The sequence below is a fragment of the Colobus angolensis genome, unplaced genomic scaffold (assembly GCF_000951035.1).
Source record: "Colobus angolensis palliatus isolate OR3802 unplaced genomic scaffold, Cang.pa_1.0 Scaffold322, whole genome shotgun sequence".
Taxonomy (NCBI): Eukaryota; Metazoa; Chordata; class Mammalia; order Primates; family Cercopithecidae; genus Colobus; species Colobus angolensis.
In genome coordinates, this window is record NW_012116511.1 from 3,430,248 (window position 1) to 3,445,684 (window position 15,437).

General features: G+C 34.7%; 1 protein-coding gene across 3 annotated transcripts in view; it reads left to right on the forward strand.

Annotated features, from left to right (window-relative positions):
- Positions 1-15,437, forward strand: part of THEMIS (thymocyte selection associated) — a 243,210-nt gene that overhangs the window by 97,674 nt on the left and 130,099 nt on the right. For all 3 annotated transcript variants that reach the window (XM_011951655.1, XM_011951656.1, XM_011951654.1), the window contains one exon: positions 3,692-4,150. In XM_011951655.1, the coding sequence (XP_011807045.1) occupies positions 3,692-4,150 (459 nt within the window). The remainder of the gene's footprint in view (positions 1-3,691; positions 4,151-15,437) is intronic.

Sequence of the window (15,437 nt, forward strand, 5' to 3'; positions counted from 1 at the left end):
GGTGCAGTGGCGGGCGCCTGTAGTCCCAGCTACTCAGGAGGCTGAGGCAGGAGAATGGCGTGAACCTGAGAGGCGGAGCTTGCAGTGAGCCAAGATCCCGCCACTGCACTCCAGCCTGGGGCACACAGCAAGACTCCTTCTCAAAAAAAAAAAAAAAAAAAAAGATGCATATGAAAAAGTTTTCAAACTTGTAAATTTCTAAACAAATTTCAATTGTTGTAATTACTGTTAATAACAACTGCAAATCATTAAGAATGGGTTAAAAATATAAACTCCCTCAAAACCTAAGATTCAAGGAAAAGACTTGAAAGACTACATTCATTTATTAATTAATTTTTAACCACTCAATCTATTGCATTTCCCATGATTTTGTTAGTTAAGTGACATGTTTTTTAAGAGCAATGTCTCCTAATTCAAAAATAACAATAAAATTCCTTTTAAGAACTAACAGGCCAGGTGCAGTGGCTCACACCTGTAATCCCAGCACTTTGGGAGGCTGAGGGGGGCAGATTACCTGAGGTCAGGAGTTCAAGACCAGCCGGGCCAACGTGGCTAAAACCTGTCTCTATTAAAAATACAAAAATTAACTGGGTATGGTGGTGTACACCTGTAATCCCACCTACTCGGGAGGCTGAGGCAGAAGAATCACTTGAACCCGGGAGGTGGAGGTTGCAGTGAGCTGAGATCGCGCCATTGCACTCCAGCCTGGGAGACAGAGCAAGACTCCATCTCAAAAAAAAAAAAAAAAAAAGAGATTTGACTATCCAAGGTGGAAATAGACATCTATTTTCATCTGTTAACTTGTTTTATAAAGGTTGCATATTGGCTTATTTTAACAACTTGTTTTATAAAGGTTGCATATTGGCTTATTTTAATAACTTGTTTTATAAAGGTTGCATATTGGCTTATTTTAATAACTTGATTACTTAACTCTTGGAATGTGTCTTGTCTTTATTTGGAAGAATAACAAAGCATATTTTTCCCAGTATAAAACTATTGTACACTTTGAGAAAAAAATGAAAAAAAATTGGTCACATTTAGAACTAATCAGTCCCAATGGTGCTTTAATTTATATTTAACTTTCTTCATTGTGAAACTGAAGTTCCAATATGGCATCATATTAAGACAACAACAACAACATGCTCTAGTTTTGTGGCTTTCAATGGCTGTTTTTAAAAAGAATTATTTGGATTGGCTGCAACAGTATATGAAGAGATAAGTTAATCAAATATTTTTCCTATATTGTGCCACTTTAGTATGCTAAACTGTGTACTTCATCATCTTTTAAGGAAAAGCACACAGATTCACAGACACATTTTTCTTGCAATAGAGATATCCAGCAAGACAGCTCTGAATAGCGTGATTAACTGAAATAATGGTGGCCTTAGGGTTTTAGTCTTTTCCTACTTCATAATATTTTAGGTGTGTTATTACCTTAGGTGAGCTCTATTCCCCAAGAAAGATGACGCCAAATTAATTATGTGACTTATGTCATCAATACAGCTAGGATAAAAATAAAACTATGTGTCTCTATCCTTTATGAGATTTTAAGTAAGTATTTTTTTTTAAACTTATTTCACAAAAACTGCTGAATTTTCTATACCCTGATAATGATTGTGGACTCTTAGAAATAAATCTTCACACACAGACAAATGAGATTAAACACACTCAGGCACAGACACACACACAAATTCATTTACTGTGGTGAATTCAAGAACACTATTTTATTGAATTCTCCCTGATACAAGATGTAATAAAATGAGAAATTCCTTCAAAGTAAATGTGTCTTTCCCTTACTTCAGTCAAGCATACCATGCAGTGAATGAACACTGTTCCATTTCTAAGTTTTTAGGATAGGTTGCATTTGCTACCTTTCTCATTCCTGCCAAGATTGCATCAGTCACAGTTTTGCAGGAAGTTTATGTCTAAAAATCACCAAAATTCCTTTTGTTTGTATGAGTAAAAACGACTTCAAAAATAACGGATTAAAATAATCTTTGAACAGTAACCAAAAATATACAAAAATGACACTATAATCTGGCTAAAAGCGATTTGATATATAGATGAATTTCATTGGAATACACTTGTTGATGAAATAATAAAAGATTTTTTGAAGCTGTATAATTTTACTAAGTTTTTAAAAATACACTTTTTAAAAATACACTATCTTCTTAGAGCATGCTAGTATACAATATTCTTAATTACTTTTGGTTAAGAAAGCAGTTAACTAATTTCTGCTTTGTTCTCATTTTCTCTGGAATTTATTAAAGTCTATTCAATAAATGCGTTTCTGAAAGTGATACAAAGCAGATGTGCCCATAAAATAAAAATAAAATAAATCAAACGGAACCACTTAGACATACATTATACAAAAAGCTATATCTTAAGCAGTAAAATTTTATTGTAGTAGTTGGTTATCCTGATAGAGAAAACATTTTAAATACTGAAGTTGGTGAAATAGATATCAATGAAATAGTGAAAATAGTGCAATTTTCTAATGGAAAAATTAGAGAAGTAATGAGAGAAAATGAGAAGAATAATTGAAATATAGTCAAGAGCAGTCAGTCCAGAACAACTACAGAACCTGGTGTTTTCAAGGAGGGTTATGTGATGTAGTATGTTGCGATTTATTAATTTGTGTTTTCCACAAGGGTTTTATAATCAAAGTAATTTGGGAAATTCTGCATCTCATATTCTTCTCTTGAGAGTCACAGTGTATTTAAAGTTTCTAGGAAGTCTTACATTATTTGGACCTGTGTAGATACTTTTCATTGTGGTAAAATACATGTAACATGAACTTTACCATTTTAAAGTGTACAGTTTAGTAGCTTTAAGTACATTTGGAATATTGTGCAACCATCACTGCTATCTATCTAGTCCAAGCTATATAGCTTTATTTTATTTTATTTTATTTTATTTTATTTTATTTTATTTTTTGAGAGACAGAGTCTCACTCTGTTGCCTAGGCTAGAGTGCAGTGGAGTGACCGTGGCTCACTAAAACCTCTACCTCCTGAGCTCAATCAATCCTCTCACCTCAGCCTCCCAAGTAACTGGGACTAAAAGTGCAGGCCACTATGCCCAGCTAATTTTTGTATTTTTTGTAGAGATGGGATTTCTCCATGTTGCCAAGGTTGGTCTCAAACTCCTGGACTCAAGTGATCCTCCCACCTCAGCCTCCCAAAGTGCTGGGATTACAGGCCCAGATATATAGTTTTTTAATCATTAATATGACTACAAATCCATTCCCTTTGGGAATATCTTTTAATTTTAGTGTGTCTAGAGCATATAGTCATAAAAAAGCTGACCAAATCCAATCTTCTCATTTTAAAAATAAAAAATTTAAAATACAACTGAGAAGTAAGATGTCTTGCTTGAGATCACAAAGTAGTTGGAACAGAGCCAGTGTCGTCCAGATTTCCCATTTCCAAGAACAGGCTCTTTTCTATTTCGAGGTATTTTCCCCTTATCTCCATTTGTATTGTCTGGTCTAATGATCTAGTGATCTATAAGCAAGACTTCATAGTTTTACCTGGAAGAACTCTGGATAAAAACAAGCATCTTTTATCTTTAAAAAGTTATCATTTTAAAAATGTACACAGTATTTGTGTTATAACTCTCTCATTGTGATTTTCTTGTGAGAACTTTCATTGTAAGAAGTCTCTTTTTAATTCACATAATTCTGTTCTTAGGTCTTTTTAAGATCATGGCTGACAAAACTCCGTACCTTACTATGGAAGAAATCACAAGGACCATTCATATTGGACCAAGTAGACTAGGGCATCCTTGCTTCTATCATCAGAAGAATATAAAACTAAAGAACTTCATCATAGAGCAGGGTGAGCAAATCATGCTCAACTCAGTTGAAGAGATTGATGGAGAAATAATGGTGAGCTGTACAGTAGTAAGGAATCATCAAAATCACTCATTTAATTTGCCTTTGTCACAAGAAGGAGAATTCTACGAATGTGAAGATGAACGTATTTATACTCTAAAGGAGATTGTTGAATGGAAGATTCCTAAGAACAGAACAAGAACTGTAAAACTTACAGATTTTTCAAATAAGTGGGACTCAACGAATCCATTTCCTAAAGACTTTTATGGTACCCTGATTCTCAAGCCTGTTTATGAAATTCAAGGTGTGATGAAATGTGAGTATCCACTGAGAATGATGTTCTATGAGCATGAACATTGTGGAGTTTGGGAAAGAAAGGTTTTAAAGGCTGAAGAATGACAGTCTTTATTTCAACTATTAAGCCTCTGAGAGTTAGATTCCTCATCGACCAATTAGCAAACCATATATCCATTCCAAGGATCAAATTGAATAATGAATATACAAGTATATTGTAAATTGTACGGTACTATTCACATGTGAGGTGCTATAACTATCAGGAACAGACAGATCAAACTACTAATTTATTTTTGTTACTGCCAGTTAAAGATGACTAGAAAAGAGCTACTTTTAAAAGATAGAACATATTTAGTGAGAATGAGGCTTTCTTGTATGGAGTAAATATGGAAAAGAAGTAAATATGGAAAGTTTCCTTAATGCATCCCTTATTTCTGTTTTTCTGACAGTCTTTTTTTTTTTGTTCCATCCATCCATCCATTATTGACTATAAATCTCTACTATCCCAGAGCTCCTCTGTCTTAAGGGAAAATGATATGATAAATTAATTCACATATAGGCATGGTGGTTTTTTTTTTTTTTTTTTTTTGAGGTGGAGTCTCGCTTTGTTGCCAGGCTGGAGTGCAGTGATTCTCCTGCCTCAGCCTCCCGAGTAGCTGGGACTACAGGTGCCCGCCAACACATTCAGCTAAGTTTTTTGTATTTTTAGTAGAGACGGGGTTTCACCATGTTAGCCAGGATGGTCTCGATCTCTTGACCTTGTGATTGACCCACCTTGGCCTCCCAAAGTGCTGGGATTACAGGTGTGAGCCACCACGCCTGGCCCAGCGTGTTTTAATATGCAATCTTCATAGAATTATTTGCATTTTGAAATAGGAATATCTGGAGAGAGCATTGTTACTTCAAAGGTGTTAATACCTTGAGTTTTCAGGATTATGACACATGAGTAGGACGGATAATAAAGAGTTCTGGACTTGGAGTCCTAGATTCTAACTCTGGGTCAATAACTTAATAGGTGTTGGTTTTCAGTGCACCATTTAGACTCCCTGTTTATGCAAAGAAAATGGTGATACTCTTTTGCCTACCTTTTAAAGCAGTGTCGAGAGAGAAATTAAGGTTTTATTAAGGTACTATTATACTATACACTTGAGAACAAAAAACAGTATGTAAAAATATTTGTTCAAAAGGTCCTCCTTAGGTATCTTTTTAAAAATCTGTTTTTCTCTGGACTCATTAATATTGTTGGCCACATACAATTATTGAAAAATCAATATAAATCTTTTGGCAAGTATTAGAATTGTGTCCTAAATTCTGTCACAAACAAATATTTAATCAGAAATTAATCAATTCAATTTGAACTGAAGGTATAGGCAAGGAATTCCACTTAATGAATGCTAAAAATGAATATTTTTAGTATTACAAAAAATTGAGGTAATGGCAAATTGTAGACCCCACATTAATGTTCTGTTAGTGATCCCTAAATGTGCAGTTGAGATGAGTAATTGAGATTTCTTTGATTTTCATAAATAATAGTGTTTTCCCATTTTAAAATGTGTTACTTTCTAAAACTATTGGCATCTCCTGCCTATCGCATAGTTACAAATGAGGGTAAACCTATAACCTAAGCAGCACATGGATGAAGTGGTTACAACATTTAATAAATTAGGAAGCAAGAAAGGCTACTCTGCGGAAATGGCATTTAAATGAAGGCTCAAAGGATGCATAGGAGGTAATCAGGCAAAAAAGAAGGGGACAAGGTTGGAGAATTCAAGCAGTGGTATGGGTGCCCCCCTCAGGTGAGCAAGGGAAGGGAGCGCTAGTGTAGCTGGTGTGAGAAAAAAACGGAGAGGGCAGGTTGAAACAAATATGAACACATGCAATGGGGAGTGGAATCAATCATGGAGGGTCTTGAAGTATATACTAAGAGGCTAAAATGTGTCATAAGGGCACATCAGTAAAGGGCTTTAAGCAGGGAAAGACAAGAACAGAGGAGAGTAGTGAGGCCAGTTGAGTGCCAGGGTACAGGAAATTTATACAACAGAGACAACAGTGGGAAAGACAGAGAATCATAGTTGGGCTTTATGGGTATTTAAGAAGTACAATGAGCAAAATGTGAAGGTCTGTTGGAAGGGGAAAGACGCCAAACTTCTTCCCAGCCTCCTGTCTTGATGCACTGGATGAAAGTGCAGCCTATTGAATGTCATCATCAGAAGATCAGGGGATATTAACATATTTGTTTAGGTGGGACTTAACTGTGAATTTATATTAACCAAGACCCAGAAGAAAGCCCTTGGTTGAAATAATACTGTTTACAAATTGTTTTAGTCTAATTCCCAATATTTAATGCTATTTAAACTAAATTCTCATTTTCATTATACTGGATATTTAATTTCATAGGGATTATTTTAAACATTAGTTCTTATTGTATAGCAATCTCAGGACAAAAACTGCATGAGACTGGATTGCATGTGTATTGACTGCAGAATATTTCCTGGAAATAGAGGATGGGTGTCTTATCACAAATACCTAATTTAAAATATTTTTATTGTTGTAGGCATTTTTGCTCTAAATATAAAATGTAGACCATGTTTTGAATCCATTGTGGTTTTGTTTTACATGATTCTTTCTTAAACGGAAGATTCAAACTTGCCTTGAGGTCAAGGAATGTTACTATATTGCTTTCCACAGGCCTCGAGTGTCAGTCCAAACCCTTCTTGGCTAGAATGCTTCCTTTCCAAAGTGATAAGAAAAAGAGTAGGTGTGAGCAGGGAATTTGAAGCTTTACCGAAACCTTAGGGGAAAGAGCAAGATGAAAAATAGTGAGAACTACAGGGAGCCATGAAATACTGATTTGCTGAAAAGAGAACATAACAAATACATACAGATAAGAGAAAATATAAGATATTCTACTCCTATTACTAGTTTTTTATTATTAATGTGAAATTTTGAGTTTCATAAAAAATAAAAGTGTTTAAATAAAGTATTTGTTTCTGGAAACTTGGCCAAAATCTCTGTTATAGATCTGAAAGTCCCTAACCCTCATCACACATTTAATGATTTAGAAAAAATTATCCTTCTTTGGAAAATAGATACACATAACAGTGCAAACTTCAAACTACTAGTCTTATATAAGTCACTTCACGATGTGTATTGTACCTTTCTCAGGAAGATGAAATTCGTATTAGCATATTAAATGGAATATATGATATTTGCAAATGAAAAAATTGAGTGAGCTATTTAAATTTGCCTCTGAAAGGGAAAGGTCTTGACCATTAAAAGTTTTAAAATAGTGTCATGTTTTGACATATAGATTGATAATTATTTCTTCCCTAAGTGAAAATTTCAGAGTTGTATAACTTTCTTTTATGAAAAAACCTCAATGTCTGTCAAATTTGGGGGAAATGGTTTTAGCCCAGATATGAAAAAAGTTAATTCATTTTATGAGCAGTGGGCTGAAATCACACAAGTGAAAAGTGGTATCAGAAAGGTTGTGTTTGCATATTGTATAATCAGTGATACGTGAATAGCAGAAAAATAACACTTTGGTCTTTAGAATACTAAGACTTCCTCTTTCTCTCATTTAAGTTTTAAAAATAATTTTAATGTTTATCAAAGTCGAAAAAGTCAAACAGTAAAAGGAATTATAACAAAGTTATCAGCAAAACTTTGTGCCCTTGACACAAGGGCCAAATTTTCCTCATATTCTGTTCTTCTGAGGTAGTGCCTTTAAATATTTTTCCTCTACTTTATGGCACACTTCTAAATAATAAAGGAATATTGCTCTTTTTCAAGTCATCAACTTTAAGATAGTAACTACTGACTTTCACATATGACAATGAAGACTTATTCTCTTATATTCCTACTTCCCCTTCCCTGTATTTTCAGTACAAGTTATGGATAAGCATTAATATTTTCATTATTGTGACAATTCACTGCTCATCCAAGTGGTGTATAATGAATATAATTCCATTCCTCCATCACTGTTTTTCTGTGATGATGACTTTATCGTTTTCTTTGCTTGATTTTCTTCAATTTTATCCTAAGTCTTAGAGTATTCTTCAACTCTATAAAAAAAGGCCACTCAGTGTACTTTTCCAAAGAGCCCAAACTGTCAGGAAGGCTACCTTTTCTATTAATTTGTTTTCCTGAATGTATTCCTTTGTAACTTCATTCTCATGTTCCAATTGGAATTGCTTATTCTTGAGACCAACTGCATAGGTGCTGTCCTGGGAATTCCATTTAAAATTATCCTGGTGATTGCCTGTTGACTTGTGTTTCTGTTGACTAACTGTTTCTGAAATCAAATAACTAACTCCTTCTTGACTTTCTTCCAATTTTGATGGAGAACAACCTTCACTTCCTTCCTGAGAATGGTGCATGGAGTATCAAGTATTTAGAAAGCCTGAATGTTTGCAAAATATTCTATACACATATAAGACTGATAGTTTGGCTACTTACAGAATTCCAGGTTGAAAATAAATTCCCCTCAGAATTTTGAAAACTTGACTCCCTTATCTTCCACTATCCCATATCGTCTTGGAGAGATTATATGTGGTATTCTGAAGTTTCACAGTAATGTGACTTCTGGTGGGTCTGTTCTTTCTTTGTGATGACAGTTTTCAATCTGAATATTTAGGTGCTTCATGTCTGGAATAATTTCTCTCATAATGTCTGCTCAATTATATTTTCTCTTCTCTCTGTCTTTAATTTCAAATCTCATACTGAAATTCCCATACCGATCTTCTAGGGCCTTTTTTCTTTTTCTATTTTATATCTTTTTTGTCTTTTGTTTATCTCTAGGGAAAATTTTCTTAACTACATTTCCAACTGTTTTAATGAATTTTTAATTTTAGTTATATTTTTAATTTCCAAGAGTTATTTCTTACATCATTGTACATATTTTACACAGTTCTTCTTTTTAAAATACAACATTTTATCTCTCTGAGAATAGTTTAGATAGTTGTTTTTTTTTTGTACGGAGTCTCCCTCTGTTGCTCAGGCTGGAGTGCAGTGGCGCGATTTCGGCTCACTGCAAGCTCCGCCTCCCGGGTTCACGCCATTTTCCTACCTCAGCTTCCCAAGTAGCTGGGAATATAGGCGCGCGCCACCCGGTGACTCACGCCTATAATCTCAGCACTTTGGGAGGCCGAGGCAGGCGGATCATGAGGTCGGGAAATAGAGACTATCTTGGCTAACACGGTGAAACCCCATCTCTACTAAAAATATTTTAGATAGTTTTTTTAAGTTTTCATTAGTTCACTGCCTTTTATCTCCCTCCTTTAGGGCTCCTTTTTTTTTTTTTAAAGTTTTGGTGTATCATTTCTTGTTAAATGTTTTTATCAAATGCTTTGTGATTACTTGTCATATGTTCATATTTACAGGGGTCAGTTGAAACAAAAATGTACAAGTAAGGCACTGTTTCTATATAGGCTCTATATTTATGAATTTTAGGTATTATCATGCCAGCTTTTTCACTGCAGCGGTCCTCAAATTTAGGTTTTGTGAGTCTTTCCATTTTGAGTTCAGTTTCACCTGAGAAGAATCTTTGTGGTGTCTTCTGGGGATTATGAAACTTGGAGCTAAGTAGGGACGGAGCTAACAATCTCACCACTCCCACTTACAGATTTATAATTAACTGCTTCACTTTTAGTCCCACGCTTCTCTCCTGCTCACCTATGTCTGGTTTCTGAGATTCTGAGATCCTGTATATACTTTTTACTGCAGAAAGAGAGGTGAAAGGGTTGGTCACCTATCTTCCCTAGAGTAGAGTGGAGACGTGGGTTTAACCATTTTTCAGACATCTGAATAATCCCTGTGTTTTTAGCCCCCTGCCTTCACTTTGCTTTCCAGGAGCCTTATGTCTCCAAATTCTGTCTTTGGAGGTCTTATGGGACAACAATGGTTCACTTTTCTTTGGATTTTGCCTCCTCAGGTGCATAGGCATTTCTTTTTCTATTCTGTCAAGTCATTTATCATTCTTCCCTCTGATTTCTGTCTTCATTTAGATTAAGGATTGCAGATATGTTTTAGATTCATTGAATCTTTTTTTAAAAAACTTTCCTTTTTTGATTTTTTACCCCTGTGGTAAATTGGATGGGAGAAAGGATTGAACAGGTATAATTTTAGCCATAAATCTCACTACCTAATTAAATTAGTTCTAGCCCAGAGTTTTGCCTGGATCTATTATAATCTCTCAAAGGACTGGTTGCTACTCCTGCTAAATGATAACAAGTATAATTTATAAATTTAATATATTTAGTAAAACGCAATTTTCAGTAATTTATAAAAATATCACATTAATTTCTTCTGTATGTATTTGTATTTTCTCAATGCTTGAGATAGAGTAAATGTTCCATAAGCATTCAGTAAATCAAGTGAATGAAAGAATGAATTAAGTGACTAACACATTGTTTATGCATGTATATTTATGTTTCACAGTACAAAGCTCCTCTTTAGGTAACAAGGGGGTTTTCTCACTAACCATATCCAGATTTGATTTATTATGATGACATATTTATGGGTTCAGTAGCTAAGGAAAATATGAACTTAATGGTACCAAAGTTTGTATCATCTATATTTGTATAACAGGTTCGATTTTTGTTAGTGATGCTTTTCGTAATGTGTCCATGAAAATACTATGACGTGATATTTAGAACCAGTGGATACTCTAGTCAGCTCCCATTTCATTTTGTTCCTTTAGGCTGCAGTCTTATTGCTAATAAAAGTATCATGCAGCAAGCAGAGAAAGGTACCTATTTTGTATTAGGTATATATTTATTTTTACATTACCAACTATTAATGCCTTATTAGGATTTTCCAGAGAAACAGAATATATATGTGTGCTAAATATACCTAATTATACATTAATATATACAGTGTTATTTATTTTAAGGAATTGGCTTATGCGAGTATGGGAGTTGATAAGATCCAAACCTGTAGGACAAGCTGCAGAGGCTCAAAACTCAGGCATGAGTTAATGCTGCAGTCTTGAGGCAGAATTTCCTTTTCTCTGGGAAATCTCAGTTTTTGCTCTTAAGACCTCCAGCTGATTAGTCAGGGCCCACCTAAATCATGGAAGGTAACATCCTTTACTTAAAGTCAACTGAGAGTAGATGACAGCTGCATGTACGAAATACCTTCACAGCCTCACCTAGGTTAGTGTTTGATTAAATAGGTAATATAGCCTAATCAAGTTGATATGTAAAACTAACCATTACAAACATCAATGGAATACATGTTAAAAGTGTCTAAAAAAGTGTTTATTTGCTTTTCTTAGATTTTATGGACTAAATTAAAATGTAGAAGGCAAAGTAGTGTTACGAATAAACTCATATAAAATGCAAATGTATTCATTTTAAATAACTCAATTTCTCAGTGAGGTTTATGATGATTTTTTCTAATACAAAAGTTACAGAGCCATTCAAAAGGCTCTCTTTGTTTAGAAATATGGACAACAGATGAACCAGAGGAGAACCAGCTAAGAAAATAGAAATTCACAGTATACCTTCTCTTAAGTTGAAATGAAGTTAAATAAATTTAAAAAATTAATTCACAGAATATCCATAAAGAAAATTGAGATCAAATGAATGAACTGTAAAGCAAATTTTAATTTAAAAGAAAAGTGGAACAAGGCAGAGCTCAGAAATTATTAGTAAATCTAATAATTGCCCTATAATAAAGATTGGAATGCAATGCAAATATGTAACTAAACAGTTCATTGAGTGGATGAGAGATGAAGATGAAGTTCATACTTTTGAGAAAAACAACCGTAGTCTTAGAAAGTAAATGACAAAGATTAGACAGTAAAAATGTCTAACAATTTACAGGTTATTATCATTAAATAATAATATAGGAGGGGCCGGGCGCGGTAGCTCAAGCCTGTAATCCCAGCACTTTGGGAGGCCGAGACGGGCGGATCACGAGGTCAGGAGATTGAGACCAGCCTGGCTAACACAGTGAAACCCTGTCTCTACTGAAAAAAATACAAAAAACTAGCTGGGCCTGGTGGCGGGCGCCTGTAGTCCCAGCTACTCGGGTGGCTGAGGCAGGAGAATGGCGTAAACCCGGAAGGCGGAGCTTGCAGTGAGCTGAGATCCAGCCTCTGCACTCCAGGCTGGGTGACAGAGTGAGACTCCGTCTCAAAAAAAAAAAAAAAAAAAAAAAAAATAGGAGGAACTAGAAGTTGGGAGAAACTGTAGCGCTAGGATTTATACAATTTCTTTGGAGGAAAATATGTAGAAACAATCATCTTGTCTTCAAGTCTTGAATAAGAGTGTCTCAGCGGATTTCCATCCCTGTACTAATTTAGGCCCAATCGCAAAGGATTGGTTCTCACTTCGTGAGTTGAGACCAAGAGTATTCTAGAATTGAATATTAAATATCCAAGGAAACATATGTTGCCCATCACCAAGCAAGTTTAAAGGTAACTCTTTATTTTCTCTTTAAAGGCAATTTTAGTGGCGTCCTCCAAATTCAAACATAGTTAAGAGGGTTGTTACAGTGGGAAATATAGAAAAGCACTGCATTATGATTAGCATTCACCCTGTGAAGGGACTTTTTTGGAAAGAACTTAGTGAAACTACTCAGCAACATACAGAAGTAACCTGTTACCCTTTCAGAAAAAAATGGAATGGAAATTGTTTTTCACAGGAGCTTGCTTTGGATAGCAAGAAAACATACCCAGCAAGGATAATTCATGTTCACTCAGGAAGAAATTCTGGGAAGTCTAAACTAAAGTTTGATAAGTACATAACGTTTTCACTTTGGTTTAGTTTGGAACAGGAAATCTTGTAATATAAACCTCCAGGAATATTTCTCATTCTCATGCTCTCAGGTATTGCCTTCTTATCTATCATTTTAGAGTCAAAAAGAACTTTTTTGGAAAATGACATTTTCTAATTTAGCTTGTACTGTTTGGTCTTTTTTGGGGGAGGAAATTCCATTTTCCCAATTGCAAAATAACAAATGCTTCTTTAAAACAATTATCTCTTTCTCTCTCACACACACGCACACAGACACACACACACACGATTAGAGCTATATATACCACAACATAAGCAATGGTAATCTAAAGTTTTATAAATCTGTAAAAGATTCTAATTGTTTTTCCTGTCTTATATTTTATAATATTTCTATAAAAACATGCAATTTTTTGTTTTATAAGAAAGCAACACTATAAGTGTTGGTGTCCTTATCTTTCTCTAGGAGAGATTTGTAGATATAATATTTGCCATAAAAATTAATGAAACCTATTTCAGTTTAAAAACTTGAGGATGCCATTGCCAAATTCTAGGTAATTTTAGGCAAATAATGAGTTTTTATTTTAACTTTTGACTATGGAAAACTTAAAACATATGCAAAAATCAACAGAAAAGTATAAAATAAAGGTTTCATTTTAATGTTTTAACAGACATGAGAGGATAATATAAAAATTCAAAGTTCGTGCAAAAGTAATGAGGCTGACTGAGTTGCCAGTAAATTGTATGTCTACGGGCTTCATGGCACTTAGTATAGAAAGAAAGGTAGACTCCCTGGTTTCAATCTCTCCTCCCATTGAGTTATCAGATAATCTGCCAAATTGCTAATTGTAATTTCATCTTTCTTGATCTGAAATATTTTGGATTTCTTCCTAAAGTAGTTATACATTCCTCAGCCTGGCATTCAAAGTGTCAATTCATTTTCATGGTGCTTCTTTCAGTGAGTCTCCTGTCCAGTCCCTGTGCTCTAATTTAAAATCCTGAGATGCTAGATTTCTTGTTAATTACTGACAATTCTCAAGTTCCCTTCTTATCATTGATCACGGTGTCCTTGCCATCTGGATTATACCCTCTCCTATTCTATCTTAGCTTGTAATTTCTTTTCACTCTTAAAGTCTCGTGTTGTGGCCATGCCTTTCATAAAATGTCTTTATCCTCATCCTCAAATTAAATGTGCTATTTTTCCCCTTCTTTGCCTACTGTAGTTTTAATTGAGGCTTTTATATGATTCCACTTTCTCTTTTCTCTTAGCATATAAATTATACTGTAAAAAACATTTTTAGTTGTTACCCTAGAGTTTGTAATATATATTTACAACTAATATATGTCACTTTCAAATAACACAAATAACTTCATGAGTACTGCAGTTACCTTACATGAAAGTAGTCCTCATTCCTCCCTCCTGTCTGTTAAAACAGTACTGTCATTCATTTCACTTATCTATGAGCTGTAATCATCCAAACTATTGCTACAATTATTATTTTTAATACACTGCTTTCTGTTAGATCAATTAAGAATAAGAAAAATAAAACATTTTATTTTGCCTTCAATTTTTCTTCTCCAGCCCTTGTCCTTTCTGTGTGTACATCTGAGTTTCCGACCTTTATCATTTTTCTTTTCTCTGAAGAATTAAAAAAAAATATTTCTTGCAAGGCAGGTGAACTGGTGACAAATTCCCTGAATTGTTACTCATATTAGTAAGTCTTTATTTCTCCTTTACTTTTGAAGGATGATTTCACTGGATACAGAATTCTAGGTTGGTGGGTTTTTTCCAACTCTTTAAATTTGTCACTGTATTCTCTTCTTGCTTGCATGGTTTCCAAAGAACGGCTCATTGTAAATCTCATCCTTTTTCCTCTGTTGGTAAGGTGTTTTTACCCCCCTGGTTCAAGTTTTTGCTTTGTCTTTGATTTGATGAAGTCTGATTATGATACTCTTCAATGTAGTTTTTTTTTTTTTTTTTATCCTGCTCAGTGTTTTGAAGCTGCATTAATTTTGGAAAATTCTCAGTCTGGTTACTGCAAATATTTCTTCTGTTTCATGACCACTGTATCCTCCTTCTGGTATACTTGGGACATACATGTTACATCTTTTGCAGTTGTCTCACATTTCTTGGGTATTATATTATGTTCTGTTTTTTTTTCATTTCTCTTTCTTTTTGGTTTGGGAAGTTTTTAGTTGACATATCTTCAAGCCCATTGATTCTTTCCTCAGCAGTGTCCATTATAATTAGAAACCCACCAAAGATTTTATTTCTGTTTCTGTGTTTTTAATTTCTTTCTTTCTTTTCTTTTTCTTTCTTTCTGTCTCTCTCTCTTCTTTCTTTCTTTCGACAAAGTCTCGCTGTGTCACCCAGGCTAGAGTGCAGTGGCATGATCTCACATCAGTCCAACCTCTGCCTCCCCGGTTCAGGCGGTTCTCCTGCCTCAGCCTCTGTAGCACCTGGAACTACAGGCACATGCCTCCATGCCCGGCTAATTTTCTGTATTTTTATTAGAGACAGGATTTCACCGTGTTAGTCAGGATGGTCTCGATCTCCTGACTTCGTGATCC